This window comes from Chiloscyllium plagiosum, unplaced genomic scaffold (genome assembly GCF_037043375.1).
Source record: "Chiloscyllium plagiosum isolate Xiang-an unplaced genomic scaffold, Cpla_swu_hap1 HiC_scaffold_13, whole genome shotgun sequence".
Classification (NCBI taxonomy): Eukaryota; Metazoa; Chordata; class Chondrichthyes; order Orectolobiformes; family Hemiscylliidae; genus Chiloscyllium; species Chiloscyllium plagiosum.
In genome coordinates, this window is record NW_028270151.1 from 18,843,925 (window position 1) to 18,864,207 (window position 20,283).

The 20,283-nt window shown below is 44.9% G+C and overlaps 1 protein-coding gene across 4 annotated transcripts in view; it reads left to right on the forward strand.

Moving 5' to 3' along the window:
• Positions 1 to 3,242: 3,242 nt before the first annotated feature.
• LOC122555663 (rho guanine nucleotide exchange factor 26-like) overlaps positions 3,243 to 20,283 on the forward strand; it is a 216,337-nt gene continuing 199,296 nt past the window's right edge. Inside the window, exons 1-3 of one of the 4 annotated variants that reach the window (XM_087993351.1) lie at positions 3,244 to 3,662; positions 3,787 to 3,859; positions 8,956 to 9,765. In XM_087993351.1, the coding sequence (XP_087849477.1) occupies positions 9,091 to 9,765 (675 nt within the window). In that variant the 5' untranslated portion in view covers positions 3,244 to 3,662; positions 3,787 to 3,859; positions 8,956 to 9,090. Of the gene's footprint in view, positions 3,663 to 3,786; positions 3,860 to 8,955; positions 9,766 to 20,283 lie in introns of all 4 variants that reach the window. The other 3 variants (XM_087993350.1, XM_087993352.1, XM_087993349.1) reach the window with 3 other exon arrangements.

Sequence of the window (20,283 nt, forward strand, 5' to 3'; positions counted from 1 at the left end):
TAAGATGCTGAGCTGTGGGTTTGCAGTCAAATCAAACTCTAAGGCTATAGTGTACACAGAGGGCTCTGGTGGCACAGTGGTAGTGCCACTCTTTCAGGACCAGGAGGCCTGGTTTCAAGAGCTACTTGCTCCAGAGGTGTGTATTATCCCTGCTGAGCAGGTTGAGTTTTTATGTTTCAAACAATCTGAGAGGAAATGATGACAGATCTTCAAAATTAGAAGCCATTGTCCAGCAGCAATAAACAAGCTGAGCTGGATGGGGTGGGCTGGTGACACAGTGGTAATGTCCATATCTCTGGGCTAGAAAGTTTAGTTAAAATTCACACAACTCTAGGTTATAGTCCAACAGGTTTATTTGGTTTATGTCCAAGTAAAGCTTTTGGAGGTTGTAAGTTAGCTCGCTGAGCTGGAAGGTTTGTTTGCAGATGTTTCATCATCATGCTAGGTAACATCATCAGTGAGCCTCCGGTGAAGCGCTGGTATTCTGATCCACTTTCTATTTATGTGTCTTGTTCCGTTAAAGTGGGTGATATCATTTCCGGTTCTTTTTCTCAGAGGTTGGTAAATGGGGTCCAAATTGATGGAGTCCCTTTGACTGGGACAACACATCCATCCTGGGACAGGCTAAACAGAGGCATGCATGGCAATTCCTGGAGGACTGGCATTCAAACCGGAACGCCATCGTAAACACATTGATTTGGACCCCATTTACCAATCTCTGAGAAAAAGAACCGGAAATGATATCACCCACTTTAACGGAACAAGACACATAAATAGAAAGCGGGACAGAACACCAGCGCTTCACCGGAGGCTCACTGATGTTGTCACCTAGCATGGTGACAAAACGTCTGAAAACAAACATTCCAGCTCAGCAAGTAAACGTAAAACCTGAACTTCGACCTGAGCTACAGATCTTCTCAAAAATCACAAACCCGTTGGACTGTAACCTGGTGTACAATTTTTACCTTTGCCCATCCCAGTCCAACACTGGCACTTCCACATCCTGGAAAATTTAGGTTTAGGTCCAATCTACCCTGGAGAAGTGTCATAGAGACTAAAAAAAACTGCAGATGTATAACATGCTATTTAAAAATAATTTGGAGATGCCAGTGTTGGACTGGGGTGTACAAAGTTAAAAATCACACAACACCATGTTGTAGTCCAATGTTGGCTGAACTTGTCCTCACCCTTAACAATTTTTCCTTCGAATCCTCCCACTTCCTCCAGACCAAAGGAGTAGCCATAGGCATCCGTATGGGGCTCAGCTATGCCTGTCTCTTTGTTGGCTACGTAGAACAGTCGATCTTCCATAGTTACACCGGCACCACTCCCCACCTCTTCCTCCGCTACATTGACGCCCCCTTGTGCTCGCGCGAGGAGGTTGAGCAATTCATCAACTTCACCAACACATTCCACCCCAACCTTAAATCCATCTGGACCATCTCTGATACCTCCCTCCCCTTCCTGGACCTCTCCATCTCCATTAATGATGACCGACTTGACACTGACATTTTTTTACAAACCCACCGACTCCCACAGCTACCTGGATTATACCTCTTCCCACCCTAGCTCCTGCAAAAATGCCATCCCGTATTCCCAATTCCTCCACCTCCACCATATCTGCTCCCAGGAGGACCAGTTCCACCACAGAACACACCAGATGGCCTCCTTCTTTAGAGACCGCAATTTCCCTTCCCACGTGGTTAAAAATGCTCTCCAACGCATCTCATCCACATCCCGCCCCTCAAACATAACAAGGACAGAATGCCCCTGGTGCTCACCTTCCACCCTACCAACCTTCGCATAAACCACATCATCCGCCGATATTTCCGCCACCTCGAAACGGACCCCACCACCAGGGATATATTTCCCTCCCCACCCATTTCCGCAAAGACCGTTCCCTCCGTGACTACCTGGTCAGGTCCACGCCCCCTAATGACCCACCCTCCCATCCTGGCACCCTCCCATGCCATCGCAGAAATTGCAAAACCTGCACCCATACCTCCTCCCTCACTTCCATCCAAGGCCCCAAAGGAGCCTCCCACATCCATCAAAGTTTCACCTGCACATCCATCAATATCATTTATTGTATCTGTTGTTCCCGATGCGGTCTCCTCTACATTGGGAAGACTGGATGCCTCCTAGCAGACCGCTTTAGGGAACATCTCTGGGACACCCACACCAATCAACCCCACCGCCCTGTGGCCCAACATTTCAACTCCCCCTCCCACTCTGCCGAGGACATGGAGGTCCTGGGCCTCCTTCACCGCCCGACGCCTGAAGGAAGAACGCCTTATCTTCCACTTCAGAACACTTCAACTCCAGGGGATCAATGTGGACTTCACCAGTTTCCTCATTTCCCCTTTCCCCACCTCACCCCAGCTCTAGCCTTCTAGCTCAGCACCACCCTCATGACCTGTCCTACCTGCCTATCTTCCTTTCCACCTATCCACTCCACCCTCCTCTCTGACCTGTCACCTTCATCCCCATCCCCACCACCCATTGTACTCTTTGCTACCTTCCCCCACCCTCCTCTCTGACCTATCACCTCCATCCCCATTGGATAAAAGCAAATTACTGCGGATGCTAGAATCTGAAACCAAAAGAGAAAATGCTGGAAAATCTCAGCAGGTCTGGCAGCATCTGTAAGGAGAGAAAAGAGCTGACGTTTTGAGTCTAACTGATCCTTTATCAAAGCTAAAAAAAGGGAGAGAAAGGGTCAGTTAGACTCGAAACTTCACCTCCATCCCCACCCCCATTCACCTATTGTACTCTATGCTACTTTCTCCCCACGCCCACACCCCCCTCTCATTTATCTCTCCACTGCAGGCACCCTGCCTCTATTCCTGATGTAGGGCTTTTGCCCGAAACGTCGATTTTCCTTCATCCCCGGATGCTGCCTGACCTGCTGTGCTTTTCCAGCACCACTCTAATCTAGACTGTAGTCCAACAGGTTTAGTTGGAAGCACTAGCTTTCGGAGCGCTGCACTTTCCACCTGATGAAGGAGCAGCACTCCGAAAGCTAGTGCTTCCAATTAAACCTGTTGGTCTATAACCTGGTGTTGTGATTTTTAACTATTTAAAAATATACTGCAATGAGTGCGCTTTGAAAAATCAGAAATAGGTGAATCTATTCCGAAGGAGGCCGCCAGGAGGCGCGCTATTTCAAGGATAATTTTAAGGGCTTTTTACTTCAGGAGGTTGGGGTGGGGGGAGGATTCACGCAGTTCAAAAGTTTGAAAAACAAAGTTGGAAAAGATGAGGATGTGTGGAGGTTATTGGCACTGGGATGAGAGCTGAAGGGGAAATCAGAATTGACACTGCGTCACTTTGAACTTGGACCAACACTGAATCTCACACACTCTCTCACACACACAACACATTCACTCTCTCTCTCTCTCTCTTCCACACTCACACTCCCAGCGACACGGCAACATCGCAACTTTAACCTGCACAAGTGCAGTGAAACTCATCTCCTAACTGAGAGTGAGAGGTTGGAGTGAGTGCAAAACGGAGAGGAGCTGGTTGCTGAGGGGTAGACGCAGAAGGAGAACATCAGCGGGACTAAAATCCTGCACTCCCAGCAGTTTGGACAATGTGAACCTGGCTCAAGCACTGCGGGACATTACACGCCGTTGCAAACAGCGGGAAAGTAGAGAGGGGTAAGTCTCCTTCCTAATGCTGCCGGGAACCGAGAGAAAACGGTCGCTTTATTTTTCTGGCTCCAGCTCGCTTCAGGAAAAGAAGCTGGTGGCTTATTTCTTTGTCCATCTGCTTGTTCTTTAGATCTGAGAGATTTCCCCCTTCATTTTCCAGACTGCAGGTTGCATGCAGCAGTTTACAAAGTTTCACTCACAGGGTAAGTTTCACTCGCGTTGTCGAAATCATTCACTTATTTTCTCTGAAAAAACTGTAAGTTTTACATTTGTCCAACTGTAGACCATCTTAATTTGACCCCGCGATCTGGTTTTCTGCCGAGTCCATATTCGAAAGCATGTGAAACAGAATCTCAAATTTCACAATATTTGTCTGATTATTTATTGTAGAGACTACCAGCAGAGATCTTGATCTGTTGTTTTTCTTTGTGGCAGATTAGCGAACATTTGGTTCTTTTTAAAAAAAAGAAAACATCGTATCTGGAACATTGAAGGGATGATTCTAATTAAGCTAACGCCAGAACAAATGTAGCCCCTTCTCGTAAATCTCCAAATCTGGAGGCTGTGATCCAATTCGTAATGGGAGATGGATTACCACGTTAATTTTCTGTCTGCATTTCAAGGTTTCGCCAGAGTACAGTAAACAGCTATTTAAAAAAAAACAGTATGTCCTCTTCTGTGTAAGTTAGATAGAATTGTTTGATCATAAAGTAGGATTAAATTTGCAGCTTTGCTTTTAAGGCAATGTTCCAACTCCTTCATTGTAAGCAATTAGAAAAGTAGATTCTATTGATTATTATACAATTAATTTGTTCTGCCTAGCTGCCTGTAAGGGTATTGTGTTTAAGAAATCATAGAAGCCCTACAGTGTGGAAGTAGGTTATTCAGCCCATTGAGTCAATACCATCCCTTGAAGAGAATCCCACCCAGACCCACCCCATCCCTGTAATCCTGCATATCCTGCATATCCTGCATATCCCATAGCAAATCCACCAAGCCTGCATGTCCCTGGCCATTATGGGCAATTTAGCATGGCCAAACCACCTAACCTGCACATCTTTGGATTGTGGGAGGAAACTGGAGCACCCAGAGGAAACCTTTTCAGACATGGAGAGAATGTGCAAACTGCATGTAGACGGTCACCTGAGGCTGGAATCGAACCTGGGTCCCTGGCGCTACAAGGTAGCAGTGCTAACCACTGAGCCACTGCAAAAATGCCTTTCAGTGTTGGGCGTGATTGACGGTTTAATTGTCTCTGGTAGTTTCTCAAAACTTGGAAAAGGGTTTTGCAGTGGTTCAGGAACACTTTTTTGGGTCCAGACTCGCCCATCACACTTGCATTCTGAGAACATGTTTTGATATAAACATATCGGTTAGAAACAGGCCCTTCGGCCCAACATGTCCACACCAACCCTCCGAAAAGTAACCCACCCAGACCCATTCCCCTACCCTATATTTACCCCTGATTAATGTACCTAACACTATGGGCAATTTAGCACAGCCAATTAACCTGACCTGCATATCTTTGGACTGTGGGAGGAAACCCATGCAGACATGGGGAGAATGAGCAAAGTCCGCACAGACAGTCACCCGATGCTGGGATCGAACCCAGGTCCGTGGCGCTGTGAAGCAACAGTGCTAACCACTGAGCCACCACACCGCCCATGAAGTAGGTTATGTGCACACTTTCTGCACTGAGGTGTTTGAAGCTGGGCTTTGTTTGATATTCGCTTGGTGGCTGGGTCAGCCTTGGCTGATTGGGGTAACATTCTCAATTCTTTGCGAAGTGGTTGTGTACATAATAACAGCAGGGGACTCCCAAGTGCAGTCCTGAGAGATTGCTTTGTGATGTCTTTTTGCAAATAAAGCTTTATATCAGGCTCATGATGAGGAAGATACAATGAATGGTATTCGGGAAGGATTAAACTGGAAGGTTTTTAAAAAATGTTTCATGAGACATGGGTGTGACTGGCAAGGCCAAAATACTGCCCATCCCTAATTACAGCTCAACTCATTGCTTTACCAGGCCATATCAGAGAGCATTGAAGTGTGAGTCACATTGCCCTGGGCCAGACCAGGTAAAGATAGCAGATGTCCTTTGTTGTTGTTGTGGGTATGTTCCTTCATGTTGATGTTAGTTTCACGGCCATGATTATTGCAACTAATTTCCACATCTAGATTTATTAATTGAATCTAAATTCCACCATTCACTGTTGTGGGATCTGATTCAATGCTGACATTCCGTTGACTGCTTACAGGAAAGGAAAGACCTCTCATTCTGTTTTGCTCATTGTACTATATGACCCATAAACAGTAAAAAAAAAGCAAATAGAGATCAAAACAACATATATTTTTATCTGAAGTTTCTCTAAGACAAGAATGTAACTGGGAGTCAGGGGATTGGTGGTTATATTACTGAACTAATAGTCTAGAGATAGGGAGAATAGACATGATTTCAGATCCCCACCCGTCCCATTGTAGCTGGAGAATTTCAATTCAGTTAATTAAATGAATCTAGAAGTAAAAGCTAGTGGGGTGGGATGAAAGAGAGACTATCTGTGAAATATAAATTAGGCAAGTAAATTGTCTCACTGTCTATTGAGGTGAGCTCACTTAATCTTACCCAGATAACGTTTGTAGCTCTCCTGAAAGGGTTAGATACAAAATATGAGTAGAGAGTGTGGTGCTGGAAAAGCACAGCAGGTCAGGCAACATCCGAGGAACAGGAAAATCAACTTTTCGGGCAAAAGCCCTTCATCAGGAATGAGACTTGTGAGCCAAGGGGGTGGAGAGATAAATGGGAAGGAGGGTTGGGCATAGAGTCAGACAGAACGAAATAGACCCTTTGGCTCAGCTCATCCATGCCAACGAGGGTTCCTAAACTGAACTAAATCCTGTTTCCTGCATTTGGCCCATATTCATCTACACCTTTCCTATCTATGTACCTGTCCAAATGTCTTTTAAATGTTGTAATTGCACTTGCTTCTACCACTTCCTGTGGCAGCTTGTTCCATATAAGCAACACCTTCTGTGAAAACATTGCCCCACAGATGCCTTTTAAATCTTTCTGCTCTCACCGTAAATCTATGCCCTCTAGTTATGGACTCCTACACGTCATGATTTTATAAACCTCTGTAAGACAACCCCACAGCCTTCTATGCACCATGAAAAAAGTCTGAGCCTATCCAGCTTCTCCCTCTAAGTCAAACCCTTCAGTCTCGGTAGCTCCTTGTAAATCTTTTTTGCACCCTTTCCAGTTTACTGTAGTAGCATCCTTCATATAGCAGGTGACCTGAACTGTACACAGTACTCCAAGTGTGGCCATTCTGGTGTATTGTACAGCTGTAACATGGCTTTCTAACTTCTGTGCTCAGTGCTGTGACCAATGAAGGCAAGTGAGCCAAATGCCTTCTTCACCACCCTGCCTACCTGGGATGCCACTTTCAAGGAACTATGTACTTGCACCTGCTGTTAAATAACACTCCACAAGGGCTCCACCATTAACCATGTAAGTCCTGCCCTGCTTTGTCTTGTCAAAATGCAACATCTTACATTTATCTAAATTAAACTCTGTCTGCCATTCCTTGTTCCACTGGTTCAGATGATCAAGATCCTGTTGTACTCTTAAATGGATGGGCCACTTCAGAAGACAAGGTTCCCATGGGAGACTGGTTAGCAAGGTTAGATCTCATGAAATACAGGGAGAACTCGCCATTTGGATACAGAACTGGCTCAAAGATAGAAGACAGATGGTGGTGGGGGAGGGTTGTTTTTCAGACTGGAGGTCTGTGACCAGTGGAGTGCCACAAGGATTGGTGCTGGGTTCACTACGTTTCATCATTTATATAAATGAATTGGATGTGAACATAAGAGATATAGTTAGTAAGTTTGCTGATGACGCCAAAATTGGAGGTGTAGTGGACAGTGAAGAAGGTTACCTCAGATTACAACGGGATCTTGATCAGATGGGCCAGTGGGCTGAGAATGGAGTTTAATTTTCGATAAATATGAGGTGCTGCATTTTGGGAAAGCAAATCTTAGCAGGACGTATACACTTAATGGTAAGGTCCTAGGGAGTGTTGCTGAACAAAGAGACCTTGGAGTGCAGGTTCATAGCTCCTTGAAAGTGGAGTCGCAGGTAGATAGAGAAGAAGGTGTTTGGTATGCTTTCCTTTGTTGGTCAGAGTATTGAGTACAGGAGTTGGGAGGTCATGTTGCGGCTGTACAGGACATTGGTTAGGCCACTGTTGGAATATTGTGTGCAATTCTGGTCTCCTTCCTATCGGAAAGATGTTGTGAAACCTGAACGGGTTCAGAAAAGATTTACATGGATGTCGCCAGGGTTGGAGGATTTGAGCTACAGGGAGAGGGAGAGGTTGAACAGGCGAGGGCTGTTTTCCCTGGAGTGTCGGAGGCTGAGGGGTGACCTTGTAGAGGTTTATAAAATCATGAAGGGCATGGATAGGATAAGTAGGCAAAGTCTTTTTCCTGGGGGTGGGGAAGTCCAGAACTAGAGGGCATAGGTTTCGGATGAAAGGGGAAAGATATAAAAGAGACCTAAGAGGCAACTTTTTCACACAGAGGGTGGTATGTGCATGGAATGAGCTGCCAGAGGAAGTGGTGGAGGCTGGTACAATTGCAAGGCATCTGGATGGGTATATGAAAAGGAAGGGTTTGGAGGGATATGGGCAGGGTACTGGCAGGTGGGACTAGATTGGGTTGGGATATCTGGTTGGCCTGGGCGAGTTGGACCGAAGGGTCTGTTTCCATTCTGTACATCTCTATGACTCTATGACTTGACTGGAGTTGCACATGGACCAGAATTGATAGAACCGGCAATTTTCCTTCCTGGAAGGGGATTAGAGAGTGCTCTGAGTTTTTGTGGCAGTCTGGCAGTTGACGAATTGGTTTAGTTCTGGTGGCAGCCCATACATTCATTCATTTAAGAAAATCATTTTCACAACTTGCCGCGGTGGATCTTGAACCCATGATGTTTGGGTCACTGCTCCTTGACTGCAGACTGAGGAATGGCGCATTGTCCCTATTATCAGAGTTTGCAACAGATCCGCAGTTTTTCAAAGAAAAATCCTATTTTAGAAGTGAGAAAGATTGAAAAATTAATGTGATTCTATTATACATTTCAACTAGCAAGGACTTGCCACGTTTTGAGTTTGTCATTATGAGGAAGTTCATTTGATACACTTTTTGAATCCCCTCTTCTTCCTCTCCCCCTCTCGCTGCACATTCCACACATTTGAGCTTGAAGAGGTGCCTTAAACATGATTTCTTCCTTTTTCAGATAAGACTACCCCACTCCGTCCTTGACTACATGAGCCCAGCCCACAGCGAGTTCTGAAAAGAGTGAAGAAGATGGAGTCCTGTGGAATGGAAAGTCACCTTTGCCGGTTGCATGTGTAACCGTGAGCAGTGAGGAATGGATCAGGAAAGTGAGGTCGACTTATCCAATCTTGCCATAACGCCGCTGTGGCGGAAGAGAAGACCAATCCCCAAATCACCCAATATGAGGTCTTTGAACCGTCGCAGCAAGGCAAGGCCATGCTCATACCAAATCGATGGCATCCTGGTGACAGATTTCCCAGCAGACGGCAACATTCCTACCCAAAACGGAAACATTGCTTCACCTCCAGATGGCCACCTCCTGCTCCAGAGGCAGCTCTCCACCCATTCACTTCCAACACCTGATAAACAGCGCCTCGTGCTGAGCACCGACAGTGCCGTTTCGCTCAAGAACGGAACGCAGCAGATCATTCCCAAGGACCTGGCATCTGCTATTAAAATCAAGAACCACCATCAGAACAATCAGAATCTGGAGTTTCGTACAAGGAGCCGTCGAGTGCAGAGTATGGTTGAGACAGTTCATGATCCACTTGTACCGAAACTGGAGCTGGATGGAGACACAGACCCTGACCTGGAGTGCCCAGGCCAGCTCCGCAGGGGACTGAGGTCCACCTCGTACAGAAGAGCAGTGGTCAGTGGCGTTCATTTTGACAACTCGTCGAGCGTAAAGAACAACAACCGCAGGTCCCAACCCAATCTGAAGACCGTCCTAGAGGACAAAGAGAAGTTCCCCAGTCTGTGCAGAGGAAAGGTAAGTGTTGGATCAAGACTAATCTTCCTTGGAGAAAACATTCACAGTAAAGATGTAGGAAATTGGGTCTTTTTCCTTCCTTTAAGCAAGTTATTCAGGCTTGTGGTTAAGTGTAAATGAATATGTTTAATTGAATTGTCAAAACTGAAATCAATGCATTGTGAAAAACCGAAAGAACTGCAGATGCTGGACATCAGAAACAAAAACAGAAATTGTTGGAAATGCTCAGCTGTTCTGGCGGCATCTGTGGAGAGAAATCAGTGCTAACGTTTCGGGGTCTAGATTGGAGTGGTGCTGGGAAAGCACAGCAGGTCAGGCAGCATCCGAGGAGCAGGAAAATCGACGTTTTGTGCAAAAGCCCTTCCCAGTGATCCTTAGAACAGTTATGATGTAGTTGCAATGATTGAGGCATGGTTGCCAGGTTACCAAGATGAGAACTAAACATCCCGGGGTGTTCATTACTATAGGGAGGACAGAAAAAAGGAGAAAGGAGGTGGGGTACTATTATTAGTAAAGGAAGCAATCAATGCACTATTGAAGAAGCACATCAGCTTAGAAAATCAGGATGTAAAAGCTGTGTGGGTGGAGATAATAAACAACAAGGGGTGGGAAACATTGTTGGGCGTCATCTACAGGCCCCAAAGAGTGGGGAGATCTCGGAGAAAGCATTAAACAAGAAATCAGAGATATATAACTGTAATCAGAGATGACTTTAATTTAGATATAAATTGGACAAACCAAACTAGCGGTGCTGTTGTACAGGAGAATTTCCTGGAGTGTGTATTTGGTGGTTTTGTTTAGACTAATTCATTGAGGAACCAATCAGGAAAGAGGCAGATGGCCTACTCCTACTCCTAGTTTCTATACTTGTATGTAAAGAACTCCACAGATTAACCACCCTCTGAGAGAAGAAATTCCTCCTCATCTCTGTTCTAACTGGGTGACCCCTGATCCTGAGATTATGCCCTCTGGTCCTAGACTCTCCTCCAAGGGGAAGCAACATCTTCACATTGACCCTGCCAGGCCCTATAAGGATCTTACATATTTCAATAAGTTCACCTCTCATTCTTCTACATTCCAGTGAGTACAGGTCCATTCTATTAAATCTGTCCTTGCAATACAGTCCTTCCATACCTGGGATTAAGCTAATGAAGCTTCTCTGGACTTCCTTCAATGCTGTTGCACCCTTCCCTCAACAAGTGGCCAAATAGTTGAAGGTATTCTAGCTGTAGTCAGATCAGCGGCTTGTTTAGTTTTAGCAAATAATGAAATAAAGGACAACATTTCATTTGCCGTCCTGAAACTTGTGTACTCACATTTTGTGAGTTCTCTACAAAGATCTCCAACTCCTTCTTTGCTGACGCTTCATGTCGTCCTTCTCCAGTTAGTTAATATTCATCTCTTTTTCCTGCCAAAATGCGTAACATCACATTTTCCTATGTTATATTTCATCTGCCAAATTTCTCCCCTCAACTGTCTATATCTCTCTGCAGACTGTTTCTTCCCATCTATTTTGTTTCGTGTGTGCAAACTTGGTTATAATACACTCACTTCCCCGCTTATACTCATTAATATATATTGTAAATCATTGTGGCCCAGCACTCATCCCTGTGATACTCCACTAGTTAAAGGTTCTATCCTGAAAATGCCACCTTTATCCCACCTCTCTGTCTTTTATTAGTTAGCCCATTTGCTGTACATGCTAATATACTTCCCACAATACTATGAGCTCTTGTTAAGTAGCCTAATGTGTGGTACCTTATCAAGGTGCAAGATCATAATGATCACATTTTATTAATTGGATTTAAATGACATTAGCTGCCATAGTGGGGTTTGAATCCCTATTCGGATAGCATTAACCTGAGGTATCAGTCCAGTGACTTTACCATGACCCCACCATCTCCAGGTATCTCTAGTTTTACCTGTCCACCATCTCCTTCAATACCTTTGCGACCTGCTAACAGACTAAGAACTGACTTTTTAGGATGTTGGAGTCGTAGAATCATAGAGTTGGACAGCACAGAAACAGACCCGTTGGTCCAACTCATCCCCACTGACCAGATATCCAAAATCAATCTAGCCCCATTTGCCAACATTTGGCCCATTTCCCTCTAAACCCTTCCTTTTCATGTAGCCTTCCAGATACCTTTTAAATGCTGTAATGGTACCAGCCTCCACCATTACTTCTGGAAGCCCATTCCATACACGCACCACCCTCTGGTGAAAGCCTTGCCACTTAGGTTCCTTTTAAATCTTTCTTCTTCAACTCAAACCTTTGCCCTTTAGTTTTGGACTTTTCACTCTATGCATACCCCTCATGATTTTATAAACCTCTGTAAGGTCACCATCAGCCACCGATGCTCCAGGAAAAAGAGCCCCAACTGATTCAGCTCAAACTCTCCAACTATGGCAACATCTTTGGATCCTTTGGGATATTGTACCACACCAGACGTTTTAAGTTAGTTGGGAAAAGAACCTTATGGCCAGGTGCAAAGCTTTTTCTATGCGGCAAGTTTTGAAGAGATGGAGCACGCAGCCACAGAGAAGCGTGAAAGCAGATTCAATGATAATCTACGTATATAATTCAGGGAAATGGGAATAATTGGATCCTACCTATAATGGGAGAAAGTGATGACTGCAGATGCTGGAGATCAGAGCTGAAAAAGTGTTGCTGGAAAAGCGCAGCAGGTCAGGCAGCATCCAAGGAGCATTCCTGAAGAAGGGCTCATGCCCGAAACGTCGATTCTCCTGCTCCTTGGATGCTACCTGACCTGCTGCGCTTTTCCAGCAACACTTTTTCAGCTCCTACCTATAATGGACTGGCATAGACACAGTGGGCTGAATGGTCTTTCCAGATGTTTCTTGATTCTAAGTCCAGCCTGACTGAAAGCTCTCCTTTGAGGATAGAGTGCCTTTTTAATTAGAGATTGACTGAGCTATCATTTGCGTTTCAGTGCTGCTCCTGCCAGCATCCTCTGGCTCAAAACCAAACTTGTCTGCCAGGGTAGAGGGCATGGTGATGTCGCTATGTTGATCCTTCTGTTCCTCAGAGCGCTCTACAATCTGGACTGTTGCCCATGGTAATAGTGCTACTAATTGAGGGCCTGGACTGAATAATCTGCACTATTATAGATTCTTGTTTTAAAGCAGTGACTCATACCCCAACATTTTAATGAAAAACAAGAGAATTCCGGCTCTGCTTTGTAATTAGTGACTTGCTAGGGGCAAGTCGAGTTTCCCAGATGCCACATTGGTGCGCTAGGCCAGTGACCACTTTGAATTGAACAGACTCAGTCAGAACGTGGTGCTGCTAACAGTCTAATAAATGCTCCAGAAATGTTCTAGTGGGATGGTCTTCGTAAGGTTGGTGGGGACCCAATGGGCCAAATAGCCAGCTTCCACACTGTAGGGATTCCAAGATACTGGGGGAGAGTCTCCTGCCTTTCCTCAAGATGGGTTCATTTACTTCCACTCAAAATGGCAGATGGAGCTCAGTTCACCATCACACCTGAGAAAGGGCACCTCTGGCAATGTAATAGTCCCCGAGTACCGCACTAGAAATGTCATGATATGAGTCTGCAACACAGTGATATCAATTCTCCACCAAATAGGTCTCAGAGTAAAGGTCCACATTGGGAGGAAGAGTTGATGAATTTATACTGAAATGCCCAGACGTGTGTTTAGGATAACATTACGAGCAAGTGACCAAATTGATTCTTATCCTTGGTTCATAAAATCCCTACAGTGTGAAAGCAGGCCCTTCAGTCCATCGAATCCACGTTGACCCTCTGAAGAATATCCCACCCAGATCCACACCCCAACCCTATCCCTGCATTTCTGTGGCTATTCTAGCTAGACTGCACATTATCAGCTATTTGGCATGGCCAATTCACCTGGCCTGCACATGTTTGGACTGTGGGAGGAAACTGGAGCATCCGGAGGACACCCACGCAGACACGGGGAGAATGTGCAAACTCCACACAGGCAGTCACCTGAGGCTGGAATTGAACTTGGGTCTCTGGCGCTGTGAGGCAGTAGTGCTAACCACTGAGCCACCGTGCTGCCCCAGTATCCTTGCTAATGCTTATATCCATCAATCAGCATCTCAAAAACAGAGGAGTTTGTCAATGATCACATTGCTTTATGATTGGAGGGGGAGTTGGGGGAGGGTGGTGAGTCCAAATTGAGTTTTGCTACCTTTTAGCAGTGATATTGCATCGAAAGTATTTCGTTTGGGTGTGAAGTACTTTGAAGAGCCATAACATTGCGAAAGACGGCATATATAATTTTTTTTGTCTTGACAGTGCTTTTGTGTTCTGCTCCGGTTATCATTGTCATTTCTGTGAGCAGATCATCTGCTGCGTTTCTCTGTATTATGGCAGTAATTACACCACATCTGAGCAACTTTGTTGGCTGTGAAATGCCTCTAAGGTCATAAAGAGTGTAACGTAAATCCAAGTTTTCCATTATTGGAGTATGGGTAACTGTCCCCATTAAATGCCACTCAGACATGAGCTAAATGGTTTCACATTAACTGGGGAAAGAGCTGCTTTTTCTGTTTACACATCTTAGAGGCTTCATCACTGATATATTTTCTCCAACTGCCCCACCTCTACGTTCTCGTCATCTTCTTGTGATCAGACAATTTGCTTTGTTACCTAGTTTCTGGACTACCAGTCAAACAGCATTTTTCTCATAACAAGTCAACAAAAAAAAGTTTGAAGAAAACAGAACAAAACATGTTATTGTCTCAACTATTTTTCTCTCTGATTGCTTTTTTCAGGTGGCATGAACCCTAATTTTAACAGCAGGCTGTGTTCCCCACTTGGGCCATTTTGTTCTGTTGAATAATACTTAGATTAGATTACTTACAGTGTGGAAACAGGCCCTTCGGCCCAACAAGTCCACACCGACCCGCTGAAGCATAACCCACCCAGATCCATTCCCCTACATCTAACACTACGGGCAATTTAGCATGGCCAATTCACCCATCCTGCACATTTTTGGACTGTGGGAGGAAACCCACGCAGACAAGGGGAGAACATGCAAACTCCACACAGTCAGTCGCCTGAGGCAGGAATTGAACCTGGGTCTCTGGCACTGTGAGGCAGCAGTGCTAACCACTGTGCCACCATGCCGCCCACTAACTGGGATAATACATGGCATAATAGATGACAGAGTGAAACTGGAGACAGTAATTGAGGCAAAGAGCCATCATAAGTAGCAAAATCAAAGTCAGGACAGTTTACACAAGTTGCTTTAGCTCAATTACTGTCGTGTATCATTTGTCTTGGCACTTTTTACAGGCATAGAGATTTCCTGTATTAGACTGATGCGTTTTGGTGTCTGTTGCCTATCAGCTTCTAGACTGATGCAGCCAAAGGTGATGGTGGGAGAACAACACTCTACCCCACGTGAATTCTGTGCATCTGGTTAGGCTGGATAGCCTGTGTCCGCCTGGTGCTGACACTGTTGCCTCAGGTTAAATGAGTTCAAACGGAGGGCTTTTGACTTTTGCGGTGTTGTGGGGGTGAGGGTGTGTGGGAAATAAGATGTTAAAAAGAGGCAATGTCCTGGGCCAGGTGTAAGGGACAGTAGTGCGAAGATGAACTGGGAATTATTCCTGTCAGTGTTTATGTCTCATTTAGGTTCATTTATTAAAAAGCAGATTATCTGATCACCAATGCAGTGCTGTTTGTGGGAGCTTTCTGTGCATAAATTGGCTGCATAAATTTTTCATGCATTAGAACTGTGGCTGCCTTTCAGAATTGCTGTAAAGAACTTTGGGATCTTCTATGGCTGTGAACGGTGATACATGAATGGCTGTCCTTTCATGAGCAGTTTATTAGTCTGACTAGTTAGTCAGTCAGCTCAGTCAGGCTGTATGTTTATAATGAAATCTAATGGCAACTTGCTCAAGTGCTCTGAGTTGTCACAGATCAGGAAGATCCCAGGTGCAATCCTTCAGCAGTCACTGCTGTGGAAGTTATTTGACTTCCTGTCGAAGCTGAGAGAGTGAATGGGAATAATTGGCTTGAATTCCTGTTCCCAGTTACTTTGAGCAGTGCAAATGTGCAGTTGACAGATGAAGTACAGTTGGCCACAGCTCAGGACATGCCTGCAGTTTACAGTGGACTAATGTCTACTGTAGACAGCTAACAATTAGAGAGGGCATTCCAATAATCTTTAAGCAATGTCGCATCATGGGGAGCTTCTCTTTGCCTTTGTCTTTGTCTTGTCTGTGTCTATTTGCCTTTTTGTGTCTGTGTCCCTCTGTCTGTTTTTCTCTCTCTGTTTCTCTCCCTGTTTGTGTTTGTCTATGTTTCCCTGTCACCACCCTCCCCCTGCCCTTTCTCTAGTATCACTGGCTATCTCTCTCTCTCTCTCTCTCGTTCTCTCTCTCTCTGTCTCTCTATGCCTAGGTGTGTCTCTGTCTAATTTTCCCTGTCCCTCTCTCTCTCTTTGTCTCTCTGTATCACTATCTGTGTCTCTCTGTTTCTCTGTGTCTCTCTGTTTCTCTGTGTCTCTATCTCAGTCTGTGTCTCTCCTTCTGCGTGTTTCTGTCCATCTTCCTGCCTTTCCCTCCTATGTCTGGACAGGAGGAGATGCCTTTGTTGGGGTTTATGTGGGTTTACTTTGTCGTGACACTGAGTAATTATGTGGTATGGCTCTGGCTGAGAGTTAACAACACGCCGAGTTACTAAAACAGCTGGGCGAAAGCCTGCTTCTGAGTTGGCAAATGAACCTTGCTGCAGGTGTTGCCTGTGGGGGTGCTGAATCTAGGAAAATCCAAGTGTTTTCAGCTTGTGTCTCACTTTTATTGCCCAAGACAAATTTCTCTTTTTCTTCTTTCTGCTGACCTTTCTCTCTCTCTTCTTTTCTTTTGTCTCTCCGTTTCTCTTTCATTTCTGCCTCTCTTCCCTTCCTGCTTTCTTTTTCTCTTTGATTGGCTAATACAAAAAAACATGTGACAATGTTCCTTTTCGTCTCTGCTTTGCTATTTTCTCTGCATGTCCTATTGTCTCTCTGTGCAATGAGAGCATCTTGACCTTTAGCTTAGGGTCACGGGAAGACGTTGTACTGTTGGAGCAAGTGATGACTGAATGAAGGAGGAGCCTGTTATTGAAATGGTGCAGTCTGAATTGCAAAATGCAGTAGAAACAAAGGCTGTGACCAGTAGGAACATAGAGGAGCTGAGTTATTACAAACTGTATGTAGGATATTGGAGGGATAGAGGTAGCGCTACATCGTGCTGTATTTGCCTATTTCAGTGTCAGCAGTGGGATTGACTTCTAAGCAGTGTGTGTGATGTATTTGTCACTGCCCATGGCTTGGAAGGTTACACGGAAAATAGGAGTGGCTTGAGGCCATTCGGCCTGCTGAGCCTGCTCTCCAGGGGAGTGGTGAGCCCGTGGAATTCTCTGCCATGGAACACACTTGAGAGCGAAACATTGAATGTTTTCAAGAAGGAGTTAGGTATAATTCTTAGGGCTAAAGAGATCAAAGGGATTGGGGAGAGAAAGCAGTAACCAGGTACTGAGTCATAGAGATGTTCAGCACAGAAACAGACCCTTCGGTCCAACTCGTCCATGCCGACCAGATATTCTAACCTAATCAAGTCCCATTTGCCAGCACTTGGCCCATATCCCTCTAAGCCCTTTCTATTCATATACCCATCCAGATGCCTTTTAAATTTTGTAATTTGTACCATCCTCCCCCACTTACTCTGGCAGCTCACACCATACACGCACTAACCTTTGCTTGAAAAAGATGCCCCTTAGGTCCCTTTTAAATCTTCCCCCTCTCACCCTTAACCTATGCCCCCTAGTTTGAATGATCAGCCCTGATCATATTGAATGGCAAAGCAGACTCAAAGGACCGAATGGCCTCACTCCTTTTTTCTTTGCTCTGTGTTTATATCTAGATGATGGCTGATAGTCCTAACCCCATTTAATATATAATCCTCACATCCTTTGATAAATACCTAGAAATCAATTGATCTCTGTCTTGAATGTACTCAGTGGTTGAGCTTCCACAACTCTCTGGGGTAAAAGATTCCTCGGATTCACAACCCTCAGTGAGGAAATTCCCCCTTACCTCAATCCTAAATGACCCCGCCCCCTCCTTATTCTGCAACTGTGTCCCCTGGCTAAATATGTTTTAGATTTGAGAGACAGGAGAAAATTCTTGAGTGAGTGAGTGCCAGGGGAGTGCTGCACAGTTGTATATGCCATAATTCAAATGAAAGATTAATTAAGGCCTTCTCTACACTCTAAGGTGGATGGTGAAGATTCCATAGCACTATTTAAAGAGTGGAGGGGAGATCTAGTGTTGTAGCCTCAAATAGATTGAAAGTAATTAGTCAAAGATGCAAAAGTGACATGAGGAAAAACCTTATTGCACAGCAAGTGTTGGGAGGAAGTTTGAATTTGCTGTTTTCAGCTGAAGATTAATGCAGGCTAGTGTACCAGGAAAATCCCTGTTCTCCTTTGAATCATGCAATAGATTCTTTGACATAATCCAACAAGAAGGTTGGAGATTTAGTGTAGCTTTGCCAGTACAGGCTTGATGGGCTAAAGGACCTTTTCTATGCAGTATGAATTAATGAAGAATGGAGGGTTTCACTAAAGGTGACATTTCTGACATTACAGAATCCCACTGTACAGCATCGGAGATGCACTCTTGTGTATCATGAGCTCATAGCTTCCTGACAAAGGACTGAGAGCACTGGCCAATTCCTGCCCATGCACCAGATGCTGTTTCGTTCAGCTAATGTCTCCATGAGACCCTGAAAACAAGCTGCTTATTCAGCTCATTATTTTTCGCATGGCATCCCTGAACACTTCAACAGCCTGATAGGATGGCTTCATCTCTGGAATCCATAATGTTTTTGGTTCTGGAGCTTTCTTTGCATTGAGCTCTTAGGCACCTCAGGACCTCTCCCCAACCTTACTGCTTGAGGACTGCTAACAAGCCGAGCTCAGACGTATTGGTAATGATTGAAATCTTCCACAACACCAACTACTTTGGTGGTATAGTCGACAGCGAAGAAGGTTATCTAAGATTGCAAAGAGATCATGATCAATTGGGCCAATGGAACGAGGAGTGGCAGATGGAGTTTAATTTGAATGAATGCAAGGTGATCCATTTTGGTAAAGCAAACAAGAGCAGGACTTTTACAGTTAATAGTAGGGCCCTTTGTAGTGTTAGACGAAAGTGAGGACTGCAGATGCTGGAGATTAGAGTCAAGATTAGAGTGTAGCTGGAAATGCTCAGCAGGTCAGGCAGCATCTGAGGAGCAGGAAAATCAACATTTCGGGCAGGAGCCCTTTCCTGATGAAGGGCTCCTGCCCGAAATGTCGATTTTTCCTGTTCTTCGGATGTTGCCCGATCTGCTGTGCATTTCCAGCACCACTCTAATCTTGATCCTTTGTAGTGTTGTCAAACAGAGAGATCTATGGGCTCAGGTACATAGTCTTTGAAAGTTGTATCACAGGTAGATAGGGTGGTTAAGAAGGCATTTAGCACGCTTGACTTCATTGCTCAGACCATTGTGTGTAGGAGTTGGGCATTATGTTGAGGTTGCACAAGATGCTGGTGAGGTCACTTTTGGAATACTGAGTATAATTCTGGTTGCCCTGCTCTAGGAAGGATTATTAAACTGGAGAGGGTTTGGAGAAGATTTACCAGAATGCTGCCAGAACTGAGGGTTTGAGTTATTCAGAGAGGCTGTATAGGCTGGGACTTTTTCACTGGAGCATAGGAGGTTAAGAGGTGACCTTATAGAGGTTTATAAAATCATGAGAGGTATTGATTAGGTGAATAGACAAAGTATTTCCATCAGGTGGGCAAGTTCAAAAGTTAAGGGGCATATTCTTAAGGTGAGGGGAGAAATAATTAAAAGAGACCTGAGGGGCAACAATTTCACGCAGAGGGTGGTGCGCATCTGGAATGAGCTGCCAGAGGAAGTGGCAAAGGCAGGTGCAATTACAATATTTAAAAAGCATCTGGATGGTTATATGAATAGAAAGGGTTTTGAGGGATATGGGTCAACTGCTGGAATAGATTAATTTAGGATGAGTTGGACTGTGCTGTACATTTCTATGACTCTGTGACAATGGGCAGCCCTGTCCCTAATGATGGACCAAGAATGTTGCTGAGAGATCTGTCACCAGTGACGGAGCATACGTGGTGGTGGATGAAGTAGTGAGAGGGAAAGACAAAGCCAAACCAAGCCAAGTTTGGGAGGGTTGGTTCTGGAGACTGTGTTGGTGCTCAGATCCTTGTGGGCTCTCATGCAAACATGAAGCTGCATTGATTTAGGATGGGTTTGGGAATTTGGCCTGGTGATACAACAAGGCGAAATTGGTTTTTGCAAATGTGAGTTGTCCCACAGGTAGAAGAGAGGATGTTCTTCTGTCGTTGGGTAAAGCCGTCACATCAAAGACACAGGAATAACTCTGCACTTTGTGTACTGTGCTTAGAATCACAGAATGATAATGTGGTGACAATAGGAAT